The sequence below is a fragment of the Agelaius tricolor genome, unplaced genomic scaffold (genome assembly GCF_023055355.1).
Source record: "Agelaius tricolor isolate 1412-34295 unplaced genomic scaffold, bAgeTri1.0.p SCAF_1, whole genome shotgun sequence".
Taxonomy (NCBI): domain Eukaryota; kingdom Metazoa; phylum Chordata; class Aves; order Passeriformes; family Icteridae; genus Agelaius; species Agelaius tricolor.
Genome location: NW_027269261.1, coordinates 58,168,726 through 58,185,079, shown reverse-complemented (window position 1 = coordinate 58,185,079; position 16,354 = coordinate 58,168,726). Strand labels below are relative to the sequence as shown.

General features: G+C 37.2%; 1 protein-coding gene across 6 annotated transcripts in view; it reads right to left on the bottom strand.

Moving 5' to 3' along the window:
- Positions 1-856: 856 nt before the first annotated feature.
- The window catches only part of AHI1 (Abelson helper integration site 1), an 85,922-nt gene continuing 70,424 nt past the window's right edge, over positions 857-16,354 (bottom strand). For all 6 annotated transcript variants that reach the window (XM_071436074.1, XM_071436064.1, XM_071436102.1 and 3 more), the window contains exons 23-25: positions 15,695-15,795; positions 5,451-5,530; positions 857-2,018 (exon numbers count right to left, since the gene is read on the bottom strand). In XM_071436074.1, the coding sequence (XP_071292175.1) occupies positions 1,781-2,018; positions 5,451-5,530; positions 15,695-15,795 (419 nt within the window). In that variant the 3' untranslated portion in view covers positions 857-1,780. The remainder of the gene's footprint in view (positions 2,019-5,450; positions 5,531-15,694; positions 15,796-16,354) is intronic.

Below are 16,354 nucleotides of genomic sequence, written 5' to 3'. Positions count from 1 at the left end.
CAGCTTCAGAGCAGTGAACATAATTGGAGCCCTAGTTCGCAAGCATGAAAGGAGGTGCTGTGCCTTTGATTAGAACTACCATCTCTCCGTGGTGTTTATCTGAAGTGTTATTTCTGTCTTCAGTGTCGACAATGGCAAATTAACATTTTACAATGCTTTCCAATGAGCTCCCAGATCTTGGCTACTGCTCAGCTCTCCCTGATGTGGAGCCTGATGTCATGCTCTGCCCTTGTTTTAAATGTGACCTAGGACATTTTAAGAAATGTAAGATGTGGAGATTTTTCCCCATTATAATCTCTAAATGCCACATGTCACACAGGATGATGAGCTGGAACACACTGCAGGGACATAAGAGGTGGGGAGCCTGGACAGAATCAGGCAGCCCCAGGAGTGAGGTAATTTTACACCACCTCTGACTGGGGGAAGAGACATTACTAAGTTTCCAGTACACACACGCAAGCCCCATTTAGGGCAAGGCTCCATGCACACACTCCAGGCAGAGGAAAGTTAGGACTGCTGGCAAATTAGCAACCACCAGTGGGGTAAAAAGAGAGGATTTGCTGCTGTGCTTTACTCAAAAGAAAAAAGTTTACAGATTTTTCTGGCTTCAAAACATGTGCAAGGAAGATATTACAATATACAGCAACTAGTCCTCTGCATCTGGGTGCATTTCACACATCAGTGCCCAGCATTGTTATTTTCACTTCTTTTTTTAATGGAATCAAGTGCCCTGTCTACTAAATAAGGGCTTTCTAATTTTATGTTATTTATTGCTTCAGAGGGGGAGGAGAAAGAATTTCCTAGCAGAGTAAAAATAAACTGGACATCATCAGCCAGAAAAAATACCAACACTAACTGATAGAAAGTGTTTTGTTTAATATAAAACATAAATTATTTAACATCGTAGATAATTAGTGAAGTCATTAGTAAAAGTTCAAAAAATAATACTCAAGTAAAAAAATAGAGTAATGATGCTTACAAGTGAATAAGGACTACAAGTAAAACAAACAACACAGTTGGATATGAAATATTTCATTCAGACAGAAGAAAGTGTAGTTGGCATGACTGCTGCCAAAGCAGCCAGGAACTCTGACAAAACTGCAATGAATCTTTACTATGTGCAGCACACCTCATTTGAAAAATAAAACTGCCTGGAATTTGCAACACTAATTAATTTTTATAAGAACAAGTAGTCCTACTGAAGACAGTGTAGTTGCATAGGTAGTTACTCCATAACTCCCTTCAGAGCTGCAAAATGCAGTCCAAACACATATTTGATGTCAGGAAAATATTTTTTGAAAGCTTGTGTTTTCAGGTACACCTTAATGTCAGCACTCCTTTGGTATTTTACCATTCTGAACACTCTTCTATTTAACTTACAGCACACTTTAAAATGCTACTTTAATAACTTATGTAAGTGATTGGGCATGTTTTGCTCTAGATCACACTTTTTCACTTGATTCTTTGCTTGCCATGGATTGATCTACAGCCTACACAAACGCCTAAGTTTAATCAGATATCAAATTAGGAAACATTGTATTTGACAGTTTCAGTTCTTTTCCAGTCCAGTGAGGAGCTGAACCTTCAAGTTCTGTTGAGTTCAAGGAAGCCAGGGCAAAAGTCATCCAAAACAGGTTTGCACTATTGATAAGTCACAACTGGTACCATTTTGCATATTTAAGTATTTTAATTTATTTGTTTGTTGTTAATCCTGGAAGAGAGATCATAATTGCAGCCTTCAACGCGTGTAATGAACATCGCCCCAGCATTCAGAAATAAATTACGCCTCTGCGTCATGGTGCTCCAGCTCAAAGGCAATATTTGTCCTTCCACTCGTGCTTAAGTTTGAGCCTCTTGCTGCCTTTTTCTTCTTCTTCTTCAATTCCACCCCACGGGATGCAGGTGCGTTTTCAACACCATTAGTTGTAACTGATGACAGAGGAGTATCGACGCTCATTAAGTTGGGCTGATTTTCTCTCTCATTCCTTTGTATCCTTTTTTTCTTTTTCTTTGTACCTCTAGAGGAAGGTGGATATAAAAAGAGTAAAAGAAACACAAAGTTAGCCCAAATTTAGAGCTTTTTCCACCTACAGCTGATGTGTTACAGCAATTGTCTGCCTGTCCTCTTGAGCACAATGCTGAAACAACTACAAAAACTACTGTTCCACAGCAGAACAAAGACAGAAAAAACATGAAGACAAAATATGAGACCACTCCACTAGTCTACTTTTTATCATAGCATTGCTTTGAAAAGAACTGCTCATGATCTTAAAAATCAGCTCATCTTGATCAACAGACAAGAGATGTAATTAAAAAATACAAATTACCAGTCTCCTCCTCTCATAAAAGCAATTGCACTTGTTTTTTTTCCACTTTCCTAAGCTCAGACACCAAAATACTTACAATTAAATAGAGATTCCTGGTTTATTTATGCAACAAGAATAAGACACGTAGTCAAAATGCCCAAGATTAGTTTTTCCATTTTAATATACCTGAACAAGGACAGAGTCAGAAATGGCTTTAACGTCTATTTCTGCTTATCAGCCTTCATACAGTGCCAAAAGGATTGGTCAAGCTCCTGTATTCCAGTTGATGCCTCTAACTGGTCTTGCACATGATGGCAGGGATTATGCAGATGTTACACCACTTTTATCACAAATTCCCACTCTTGGCAGAAGTTGTAACTTTAACTATAAATACGTTACGTATTTAGGTTGACTGACCTTTCAAAGGAAGGTACTGTCTTTGCTCAAGATTTGTATTGTGCCTAGCACAAAAGGGTCTTGGTTTATGACCTGAACTGTTTAATGCTGCTGAAACACATAAGCAAAGGGATGAATCAAGACTGAAGAAGGTGTGTCTTTTTCACAAAAATGGTGCTACAAGTGCTGCACTGTTAATGATACTGTCCTAATGTATCAGGTTTTATAGATGAAAATGTTTACACATCAGCCTTGCTAATGAACTGATGAATATCTGCCTGTAATTGGAACTTTTTTTAATGCTAAACTGTATACTCATGAATATGTGGATTGCTGCAGCTCTAGTACTGGAACATCCTAAGGAAAAGGTTTGAGTGTCTAAGAACCTCTGTGTCAGGATTCCTAGAACAATTTGAGGAAATACTGCTGTATGAGGAAACTAGGGTACAGAGTCATAATTATCCAGTGTTGTAAGTGCCAATGTACCAAACCCAGTGTTCAGCTGGGTCTTGTGTAAATTTATGCAGAGCACTACCTAGTGCAGCTCAAGGAAACCATACAATGGGAACACACCTAAGGACATACTGGCTGTGCTGACAAGTAGCAGCTAATCATTACTATTCAAAGGGTAGGTTGCTATGCTATTTCCAATATAAAGCTACTCTAATTTTGAGAAGCGGTTTTCATCTTTTTATTATTTGAACATCAGATGTGATGATGTATCAAAACTTAGATTAAAATCACTTAGCATAATTTCACTATTTCTTCTAGAGCTTGCAGAAGACACATGAACTGCTTGTTAAGATAAAGGTCTACTACCATCTTGTATAAAATTTGTTTTACTATTGCAAAACCTTATTTTCCACCCAGAAATTCTCAAAAGACAGACATTTCATAAGGATACTGTTCTAATAAGCAAACCAGTAAACATTCATTTGGCTTAGCAACTTGTGCAGGTATTAAAGTTTCAATTCTCCATACTTCAAGTGTGTACTTGACAACCTCTTGATTCTTAGGAATTATGCAGTAAATTAATTTCATATCATATATATCAATGTGACATGAATCTTAAGTGTATTTTCAGAGAAAACAGGAAAATAACAGCATGTTTTAGGTGTAGCAATTATTTAAGTACAGATTGGACTGGATCTCAAGTCACGTTGATATTGCTGTTGGATGCTGAAATATAAACTTTTTCCAGTTAGGATGGCAACACTTGCATGTATGTAAACTTTTAGGGATATTTCAAGACACATGTACTGCAGTGACCAAGAAAACTAGAGTCCTGGCAGGTACTGACAGTTTTTCACACTAGTGGCATCAGCAGTGTCAGAGGATTCTTTTCTAGCTTCAAAATAAGGCATCAGCTTGTAGTCTTTTCTGAAAAAAACCTGGTCCGTGTGGTCACTGCTGTGAAGTGTTATGTCATGGAGCATGCATGATTTCAGACTGGAATCTCCATGATGCTCCTTCTCCCTATGGTTCAGAATGAGGGAGCATATTCCAGTGATTCAAGCACGTATGTGTCTCCTCTCACCTTTTTGAAATGTAACTGAAGTAATTTTTGGGCTCTATTCCTTAGGTGTGATATCTTCTCAGGATAGCCCTAGTTTCCATTAAAATGAAAATGTGTATTTGGTATGACCCAAAATTTTTGAATCTTCTTAAATTATTTGTGATTCCACATTTTAAATCTGTGGTCCCACATTTTTCAGTGGATGCTCTGGAAAGGAGGTCACTCAAAATAATTTTTTCCTTAAGTCCTACCAGTGGAGTTGAGTTATCCCAAATTTTTGATACTGACTTCTAACAAACTGTGTCAACCGTCACAGTAACTGTGCTTTTAAGGCATTTCCTTCCTTAATGTATATACTACTAGAATAGTTGTGTCCAAAATTCAACACTGAATTCTGTCAATGTGTAGTTGCACAGCTCACTCCTCATTGTGCTTGAAGGTTAAACTTTCCACTCACAATTTATTTTCAAATCAAGATACAGTTAGAGATACACAATTCAGATTTTGTATCTACTAATAATCTACATAATCTAAATAATCTACATAATTCTGTAAATGCAGATACATACCTGAAAAGGCAGGCTCAAATGAGGTATGTATCTGCATTTACAGCATAATGTAGATTATTTATATGACGAGGGAATCAGTCTGGAAAATGATCAGTGAAATAACTTTGCTTAGGTGACAGGTACAATGGCAAACATGGGAGTATTTTCAGATATCAATTTTTGAAGCAAAAATGGTTGCAAAAGCTAAAGATTTTGTGGAAGCTCCCATTCAAAATGCTGAGATCTTATCTGCTTACAGCTTTCCCGCAACAAAGCGCTACGATTTTTAAGAAATGCAAGTGTCATCATCAAAGGTGCTGCTGGCATCTTTTTAGAATGTGAAAGCCTTTTGGAATCTACATTAATTAACTTTTAGAAGGTGTAAAAATAGCTTTCAGTCTGCAGCAATAAATCCTAATACATAGCTAAGGGATGCCAGTGAGCAACCCTGTATCCCTGAGTTTTGATTGCCATGTACATTATAGTCCTTGCTCTTCTGGGGATGTGCATATGGATGTGAACTATTATTTTGGGTGTGAAGCACTCTCCCACTGTTCACCCTAAAGTTAACTTCTTATTTTGCTTGAAAAAAAAAAAACAAATCAACCCTTCCAACATTACTCAGTTTTCAAACAACAGTTTTAGGAATAACACTGCAAATTGTTTTAAGCATTTCTTGCTTACTGTGTTGCAGGTGAGTCTCTATCTGTGTCATGTTTGGAGGCAAATTTCAGGTCCCCTGACTTACTGGTGACTGGTGACATCTGTAAAAAGAGACAGTAAAAGCAGGAAGGTAAAAAGACGACAGACAACAGGGCCAACATGTGCATAGAAAACCCACCAGCTTCCTGAATAAGGAGAGAATATACCTCGTTTGAAAAAGAATGTCTATCGGCCATAAAATGTTAACTCCTGTGTGGTTACAAACAAGGAAACAGTGCCCTGCTACAGAAAAAAAAGGCTGCTTGCAAATAAAAGACAGTTTTCAGCTATGTGTAGAAACAAGAGGTTATGAATCTGCTTGAAGCCAGCTTAAAACACACATTGTTTTAAAAGAATTGTTATTTGTGCTTCTACAAGTAAAAAAAGCAGAATGCTATAAAGCCTTCTTATTGCATAGTTTTCAAAAAAAAACCTGTATTTTTTAATCCTGCAAGTTTTATTCAGAAGCAATTCAAATCACTCCAGGTTACTTTGTAGTTCAAGGCTAAAAAGATTCCCCAAATCTGGAAAAGTAGATTCTCTCACTTCCAAAGTAGTTAGAGGGTCTCTGTACAACTTGTTCCCTCAACAAATAAACCTAATTCTAACAGGTCTCAAACCTAATGGAAGAATTCCCATAAGGAAATGTGAATGCCCTTCCTGAGTCTTCAGGGACAGATTATTTTATTAGTTTAATATTATTTTTCTGCTGACTTAGAATAAACAGGATCAAGCTCCCATTGACTCATTGAATTCATAGATTTACACAGCACACAACAACCATGTTCAAACATTAGTCATTAGAATTAGTCTGCTGTAAAAACACAGATTGCTGGATTAGTTTAGACAAAAGTCAGCCTATTAGAATACAGTAATGTAGCACTGGCAGGGCTAGGAAGAAAAATCATCTACTTCACACACAAAATCCTTCTTAATACAGTAATAAACTTGAGACTAAGTCAATGGTAAAAGTAAACACAAAAGAAGGAAATATAATACCACTGATATGAAAAATACAAGGGAGCGTTGAAAAGGGAATGACTCCAAGTAATTAATACTTCCTTCAGCATTTATAACCTTGTGGTTCCTTGCCATACATACAATCATTAGTTCATTCTGCTCCCAGTGAAAACAAAATATTTTCCAGAAAATCCTGTGTGAATGATGTTGAACCATTTTACCCACATTTTTGAGCAAATATTACAGAATCTTCTCACTATACAATTACTATAATCAAACATGAACCATTCCAAAGAACTGTAGAATTCCCTGAAGTGCTGCTACAGAAGACTGACCTCTTATAAAAAATACACTAAGATTTTTAATACTTTCAGACACCTGAACACAGAAAATTATCCTTGCTTTACAGTTAGAAGCTTAAAGTATCCACTAAATTAGGCTGCTTAACCAAAAATTCTTATGATCTGTTTTAAAAATAACTCATCACATAGCCTTTCCTATATTAAAGCACAGCTTTTTAGTATGAGTACCAAGGAAAGAAGAGCACACAATTGGAGGCTTTCAGATAGCTGTTCATCTCACATGGCAACTCATGAGAATTCCTAGGTCTGTGGAGACAGACTCCCAACACTCCACAGTACTGTTTATGACTGTTTTTTTACTTCGTTCCTACAAACTTTCAAGCATGTAACAAAGGAGGAACTAGCTACTAGATCTTTATGAATCAACCAGACATCTCTGCCACTACCTCCTTTTGTCTGTCCCACACACCTTTGTGTCCCTCTCAGTCTACTCCTTGACCTTCTTTTCCCATCCTAGTGATGTAAGAAGTAGCAGTACTGAAGAAACAAGGGGATCAGTGGCAGATGCAAGGAGGCAGTGCAGGAGCTGGTGAAACAAGGGGATGAAGCATCAGGAGGAAGAAGTGGAGGCTGGGAAACACGCAGATCTTTGGCAAAGGATGTGTGGTAACACACATTGGGAACTCACTAAGGACATGTCAATGTCAGGAGCAAACCAGGGAAGGCTGGAATATGGAGGAGCTGAGGAGGCTGTTGATCTCATCTTTGTCCATTTCTAAACCTCTCAACCACTTGTTATGCATGGGCAGATCTCCCAGGAAGCTCCAAAGAGCTCTGCACTGTTGTCACTGCCTCTGTACTAAGATGCAGTAAAGCTGGTGCTTGAACAGGCATGGTGTGAGCCAGACACTCCTCCAGATCACAGAGCTTAAATATTAATATAGCATTATTAGGGCAGTGTTTGCTTTAAAGAAAAACATCCTAATGTTTCAGACACTTCTGAATATTTTTCTGTTCACAAGAACAAATGCTGAACAAAAAAATGTACAAAAAATGAGCTTATTTGTACAGTGTCACCAATGGTGTTCAATTTTGTTGCCATGCTCTAATTCTCCCCCCATTTGTGAGATATAGCCCACCAGAAGAAGAGAACATTAGTTCATGTCAATTGTAGAAGCTTGGCTTTTCCAAAGGGTTTTTTTGCTTTAAGATCATAGAAGTGAAATTTGTAAAAAAGTACATATTTTCCTTTTCTAAAGGGCTTGCTTGCTTTACAGCTCTTTCATTTCATACTTAACATTCTCTCTTGCTGCTACATAAGAAGCAACCAAAGCAATATAAATAAAGGTAAAATACACAAAAGCATATCAAGTTCCTGATCTCTGCTATAGAATCCACAGCAGTAAATCAAGCACTAAATCCTTCCTCTGCAACTTGTGGGAGCAATCAGGTATTTCAGAAGACACTTTCTAAAAGAACCTGAATCAGAGGGCATCTAAAGGAAATACTAAGGACATAGTCCCATCCCAAATCTATGTTTTTGGTGGTGCTTTCCTCTAGGCTGTGCAGAGCTGTCCCTAAGATTGGTCTGCAGAGATTCTCTGGCAGACTAGGAGGTAGATGGACAGAATAGAGTGGTGCAGCAGGGAATCTATTCAGATGACTCAAGCCATGGCAGTAAATGAATTTGCTCTACAGCCTACAGAGGAACTCTCCCATAGAAGCAGTTTCTACAGAACTTCATCTAATTAAAAACTCATTGGATCACAGATGGCAAGAATGAACATGTCTCTGTGCCTTTTCATGCTCGCCTTTAGGACGCTACACTCAGTACTAATCCTGTATCTTGTTTTCTATGATGCAGTCCGTGGATAAAAGATTCACAGCCATGTATTTAACTACCCAAAACTATGCCAATGCCTGCTGTCAAAACTGTTCTAACAAGTCAAGTTCAGGAGAAATGTGACACCACACCTCACCCATCATTTTCTTCCCTGCTATTATGCATCCATCCCCACATTTCCCCATTAAATGAACAACTGGCAGAGACCTTTGCTACCAGAATTACATATATTTCTTTTGCCGTGACCTTCCTATTTAAAATGCAATTAACTTACAATTACTTTCCCCCCCCTTTAGTGTTTTTAAAGCACAAGCCTTTGTAAATAAGACTGACAATATTCTGGCCCTTATATCTAACAGTATTAGCTTACTTGTGAGAATCTAGAAGAACCATGGCTCAGTATACAAGACAGACATTAGCATGAATTTCTTTTTTTTGCATAAAAGGAAAAGTCTGTTGGGTGAAAACCAGAGTTTTCAGTAGTCATGGCTTAATGCCAACAAATACTGCATCTCAGAAATCAAATCTACTACATGAGTTTTTGAGGGACAACAAAAGGAGGAGGAGGAAGAGTGGAGACAAGATCCTTCAGATTGAAGCAGTATGGTTTAGAACACCTGTTTTCAGTCTTAACAATCTGGCCTCTGGGAATTTTTATGGGAATTTATATTCACAGCTTTGCATTAACATTTGCATTAAAAAGTTCAATTCTCTTCAGCAAGGGCCTAAGAGGACCCAAGGAGAAAAATGGGTAAGGGAGAAGTTCAGGTTGCTCCTGAGATATGCGTCACTTAACAGCATTTTTGGTTCCACTTGACCAACTCAGTGGCTCAGCCTGATTCTTCCTATCTTTAAACAGACTGGTCACCTACAGTAAACATCTATGCACGAAGTTCCCCCTTCTCTTTTTTCCCCCAACAGGTATTAATTTGCTTATAAACCAGATACCTTCTCCTTCAATGACTCAAGTAGTACTATAGGCACAGGTGTAAGTATTTTTTGAGACAGAACACATAGCTACCAGCTTACAAATAAAGTAGCACCACACATGCTTAAGAGAGAGTAATTCAACTTGCACGTGCAGCTGATATGCTGGAGGGAAGGGATGCCATCCAGAGGCACCTTGAGAGCTGGCTCTATGCAAACCTCATGATGTTCAACAAAGTACAAAGCCCTATACCTGGGTTGTGGCAATCCCAGAAACACCTACAGGCTGGGCAGAGAAGTGACTGAGCGCAGCCTTGCACAGAAGGATTCGGGGGTGATGCCTGATGACAAACTCAACATGAGCAAGCCATGTGTGCTCACAGCCCAGAAGGCCAAACAAATACTGGGCTGTATCCCAAGGAGTGTGGTCAGCAGGTCACAGGAGGTGATCTGGATTCTCTACCCTGCTCTTGTGAGACCCCACCTGGAGTGCTGTGCCCAGTTCTGGACATGGAACTGGTGGAGTAAGTCCAGAGGAAGGTCACAAAGTTGATTAGAGAACTGGAGCACCATCACTACAAAGACAGCCTGAGAAAGTTTGGGCTGTTCAGCCTGGAGAAGAGAAGGTTGTGTGGAGAATGTGTGGAGACCTCATAACCTTTCAGTGTCTCAAGGCCTACAGAGAACCTGGAGAGGGACTCTTTTTCTGTGTCCTGATTTCAGCCAGGGCAGGGTTAAATTTTGTGCAATAGCTGAGAGGGGCACAGCCAGGACTGAGATGTGATAAGACTTCATATCATTGCCAGGCGTGGGGGAAAAAGGACTCTCTTGGAGAAGGTTGTTCCTTCCAGTCGGAAACTTGGTGAGGAGAAGCCGTCTGGCACTAATTTATTGTAGCAGGCTCCACAGAGAGCATCTTTGGATGTGAATCACTCTCTCTTTTGTACACTTTTGTTATTAACATTGCTGATGTTACTGTTCATTTTCTTATCTCATTGCTGTTTACAGTAAATTCTTCTTATCGCAACCCATGATCTTCACCTTTTGTGCCTCCAATTCTCAACTTCATTCTGGTGCAGTGGAAAGGGGGAAGGAAGCGGGAGCAAGAGAGTGCTGTGTGGATTGGGAAAGCCTCAGTGGGGGCACTGAACGGGCCCCCACAACAGCCTGTAATGACAGGACAAGGAATAGTGGGTATATATGGAGAGAGGGGAAGTTTAGGTTACGTATAAGGAAGAAATTTTTTACTGTGAGGGTGGAGAAACACTGGAACAGGTTGCCCAAAAAAGCTGTGGATGCCCCAACCCTGCAAATGTTCAAAGCCAGGTCAGATAAAGCCTTGAGCAACTTGGTCTAGTGGGAGGTGTCCATGCCCACGACAGAGGGGGTTGGGACTGATGATCCTTAAGGTCCATTCCAACCCCTTCACATTCTATGATTCTATCTCAAACAGTACAAACTACATTTTAAAGGAAAAACAGGGTACTAAGAAATAGGAAACTAAAGAACTCAAAAGCTAAAATATGTTAATATTGGGTAAAGATTTAAAAAATGGCCCATTCCTTATAGATGGTGCCACAGCAACATTTCCTTCAGATGAATGATTTCTTAAAGAATAATCAAAGTAATTACTACTTCAAAAATAGGATTTATAAAGAAATATCTATTTTATAATGCCATTAAACAATATATGTGGAAGATTACACAGTAGCTTTGCAGATTGATTCTAGAAAAGCAGTTTCTTTCAGACCAGATGTCAATACCTGCAGAAAGAGAGATCTGTAATCATATTAGCTAGGAATGAAGCCCAGAATTATGAACTTCACTACAATACATTGTACTTCAATTGAAAATCACTTTTTTTCTGCTATCTCCCTGAACCTTGAAAATGAACAGACTTCATGATGCGTCAAAAGTCTTCAGCTCTATTCACTGCGAGAGTTTCATTGTATTAATTCCTTAGTATTTCCCTCATTAGCATAATCACATCTTCCTATTTCCCCCTCCTCTTCCTAAAAGATAATCAGTCTCTGAAGTGTTCCTCAGTTACCTGAAGAAAGGTAACATTAATGGAGAAAATAGAAACAATACAAACAATAAAAGTGTTTATGAAACTAACAGAAAAACTTCTAGCTATTATTTTTGAAATGTCGAACAAGCTTTTCATACTTTCTAAATTTTCAGATTCAATAAATAAATTTTAAGTCCACAAAATCACCTTCATGTAAACAGCTCAAGCCCAGGGGAAAAGCATCAATTGCTTGGCAGTTTAGTTTCAGACACACTGGGCTAAGTATTCACAAAGTCTGGCAAGGACCTCCTCTAGGGGAAGAAGAGTGAGACCATGAATTATTTATGTGAACAGTGATAATCCCTAACTTTGTTTAAATGTACATGGAATCAAGTTTTGATGACCTTTGGGTAGATTATTCAAATCGTGCAATAATAATGTGGTTCTTGCCAGTAAGCCTTTTCTTTTTTTTCTATTTACATCTTCACATCATTTTCCAAAGATAAATATACCAGAAAAAATACTTTATTACACTTTTAATGGAAGCTTTGAATTTACTATTTTGTCTATTACTACTTCCTACTATTCTCATGTAACATGGCATTGCATATTTAATATTCAGAATCCAGCTACATGTATTTCATGTAGTGAGTGGCAGGCCATTGAATTATAAAACATGTTCAGAAAATCTTATAGCCAGCAGAAAACTTCTGGGAAAAAAAAAAAAAAGATACTCTATAGACTTTGAAATGTTTCTCATTGGCCAAAATTTTGCAAAACCCACACTATGGTTTCTAATAGAACCCTATCTGAATTGCTGTCCTTTTCACCTTCATCTTAAGGAACCCAAAAACAAGACATTAACTGGAGCAGCCAGTTGATAAATCCATCTATATTTCTTGGAATTCTTCATCAGTGCAGTGAGAACTTCACTCCATGAAATTTCAATTGGCAGTTTACATGCATGTTGTAATTAAAGATGATTATGACCTAATTTTGTGGCTCAGGAGTTAAGTAACTCCTAAGGCAGGAAAACAAGGTTTGCATAAAATTATTGTTATGAATGCAAAACTGATGGTAGAAAGTATTTTGAAAGAAAGTTCTTTGAACTAAAGCTTTTCTAGAAATTATTTGCAAAGCTTAATATTGGATCTTAAGTATTACACCCTCTTCTAATGTTAATAATTCCACTTTATTTACTCATAAAGCCCTGACGATTGGCTAGATATGCATTTGTAATATCTGCAGTTTTAAAACTATTCTTAATTAGACTATCACGTATTCTCAGTAGTTAAAACCATAGTCATAGTCAATATTTTAAGTGCCTTATTTAGTCTTGAACAGTACCAAAATCTCACAAGTAATTGCTAGGATGATTTTCACAGTAACTGTTTTGCAGTCTTAACAGTGTTAAACATTTGAGTAATCCTCAAAAAAACCCAGAAAGAACAATAGATATAGCAGACCTAGATATAACTAAGTATTTGGGAAAACATGCTTGTGTCCAAAAAAAACCCAACTAAAATATTAATTTATATTTTACTGCTTGTGTCAACAACTTAAGCAACAACCTAATTACTCAATAAATATTTTTGGATTAAAAAAATAAAAGCTTTTCTGCCAAAGCAAGGAAAAAAAAAACCCCAAACCAAACAAAACCCCAACAAAATGCAGGGTTTTACTAAATTTTTCTTATCTCCCATATAAAGGAAATTGGCATTTCCCTTCATCAGGTCTTATACTGAAAAAAAGTGAAAGGATTAGGAAGAAAAGTTGCTGTGTCACTGCTGCAAGACAGGAACTGCCATAACTGATGAGCCCCCTCAGTGGTCATCTTAGCAGTTTTGTCTCAGAAGTCTCTGGTATTGCCTAAAGCCAAAGCCCTGTAAAACTTTCATTCATTCTGGCAAACAGCTGAATGAGAAGTTGTTTCTTCCGTGCAGAATTCTGCAGCTTTTGTAAACCTATTACATTTCAAGGCATTGCAAGTATTACAGAGATTTGATTCATCATTGGTTAAAGTCACTATCCTCTTGATGGTTTATACAGTGCTGATGTGACTTGAAATTTAAAAAAAATCCACCAAATCGTTTTTCCCAGTCATTCCAATGCTTTTGAAATCTCAGCCATTTCCTCAGCCTAAAATGTGTTATTAAAGCAATTAATCCCTAAGCACACACATTTAAGTGTCTTGTAGTAGTTGAGTTCAGCAGGGTAACTAAGCATGGCATAAACAAAAATTTCCTTCTACCAATAGTAGATGTGTTCCATTCCAGCTTAATGCTCCCTGATCTTGTTTAACAGCAGAAGGAAAGAAAGAAGAGTACATTGACTTCACATCAGGTATTACTTTGTATGCCCTCTCCAGTGTTCATTCTTTGCTAATTTACCCTCATATGTATATCTCCTTATATAATTTTTTCTAGGACCTGTTTCACAATTTCCCTCTAGACTCTGTATGATTTTGTACTACCATTGGCTGCTGTGCAAGATAAAAGCAATGTATTTGCTTGGTTTTGGACTGATACTGTACATTTGATTCATTATGTCTTTCTTGTAGACTACTACAAAATTCCAACTAATTATTAAATATGTAGTTAATTTAACTCAAGGTACAAGCAGAATTCAATTTAAGAGCATTTTAATTAAATAATATTAAAACTCAGCATTATTAAAACAAGTACTACCAGTAATAAAAAAACTAGTGTTAGAAAAATGTCAGCCATAGACACTTGAGAAATTCTAAGCAATCGAAACTAATCAAATGTTGCTTCTCACAAAGCTGAATAACAAATATGGGTGGCAATTGTTAGTAACAGTAGCTGGTGTACATAAAAGTATTGTGATACAGTAAATTGACTAAATTCCTACCAGATTAAAACAGAAAAACATATATGGATAACAATGACCAAGTCTAATAAAAACAGGTATAACAACGCTTCTCTCTCTCTTCTAATTCCAGTCTACCTTTACAGAAGTATCTGGAAGTAGAGCACCCTTGCATTTCCTGGACAATGGTTTGCCTAGGAATTTCTCAGGTACAGAGATGTAAAGGATACTTCAGATTAATTACTACTACTACTAGTGATTTTTCAAGTATAGTTAGGAACAAAACACCGAGTAATTCAATTTATAGCAGCTGGCTCCAAGAAGACAGCCAGCTTCAACAAGATTGCCAAGTGAGTAATCTCAATAACTTCTTAAATGCTATCTCTATATTCACCTACTAAAAACAGAAGCTGCACAAAAAAGGTCAACAGAAATAGTCTTGAATGTTTTAACCTTGAACACTGCAATGCCTTTTCCAGCCTAAATAATTCTATGATTGTATACACCATGGAGCAAAGATTAGATGAATCATTTGAGAAGTCCCCAAAAGTCGTAACTAAGCAATACTGAATATGCTTGGAGTCTTGCAAATCAGATACAAAATATTAGATTCAATTTTAGGAAAGTACATGTTCAAATAATTTGAAAGAAATCTGAGCAATACTTTTAAAGTAGTTGTGTTAGTACCATCTCAGTAAATGAAAATGAAAGTTGTGCAAAGTACACTTATTAAGGATACAAACATTTTGATATAAAAATTTCTTAAATTCTAACAGTTGGTGAACTAATTTTTAATTACTTTTTTTCTTAGAAGATATCCCATGTTTTAAGACAATCATTAGTTTTATTTCACAGAAGGGAAACATAAGCATGAAAAGTTTCTCATCCTCTGAAGAAGAGAGAGTTAATTGGCCTGCTTTGCATATAGTGGAATCTCTAAAATTCAGGGAAAAAAAAGCCCAGTCCATAAAAATCAAATGTCTATTTCTTTTCCTGGACTAAAACCCAGGTCCTGTTTCTTTTTCTTCTGTACATATTGTATATTCTGACTAACAAAAATCACAGAAAGAGGAATGCTTATGCACACATAACCTCTGTAAATCTGGAGTCAATGGGAGATTTGCCACCCATTAGAACAGTGGAAGTAAGCAGGATATTTAATTGCCACACAATGGAACAGCTGATTCCACACAAGATAAATATTAAACTACTATTGGAAGTACACCTACTTGCCTGGAATGAGATCTACACATAAGAATTTTTTACATAAAAGATCAAAAATTAATACAGTCCATATGGCACACAAAATACAACCTACCTCTAGTTACAGAATCCTTACTTCTCAAATTATTACCTTATCTTGTGTCAGAAAACCTTCCTCTGCTTCTGTTGGTCCTTCTGGTAGGAGAGGAGCAGAATCTGGTATTAATCCTGAAGGTTGTTCTTCATATTCTTCTGAAAAGAGGAACCATAATTCTCCATTATTAGAGCTATGAAAGAATTTGTGAACCACCATGACATTACAATCTAGCCAAAACCAGGATGTGAATAAAACCAGGTGAAAAATGTCTGAAGGCAAATGTATGAGAATTTATCCCATAAACCTTTATTTATACTAGCAAGTTTAGATTTAAATGTGATGTATATATTGGTTACTGTAGAAAACCATTCAAACATTTACCTAAGAACAAAGTCCATACTGTTAAGAAGCAGTGGATACTTAACAAAAGTATCTTACATATTTCTTTTGATTCAATAAGATGATCATCAACTGCAATAGCTAATTATTTACCAGAGATTTTTTTTTCACAATTGTACAGCTGCCTCAAATACTTTGTTTAGGTTTTGTCTTTCTTTGTTTTTCAGAACACTTTTTAAAGGCCCTCACTGAAGACTCTTCCTTCACGCTTCTCTCTGGGTTATCTAACAAGGAGGAAAGGCAGGGCAAAGTGCACAGGATGTACAAGGAGAAAACAACAGGGAAGGGCATAGTAAATCTAACTTTAATTGACCC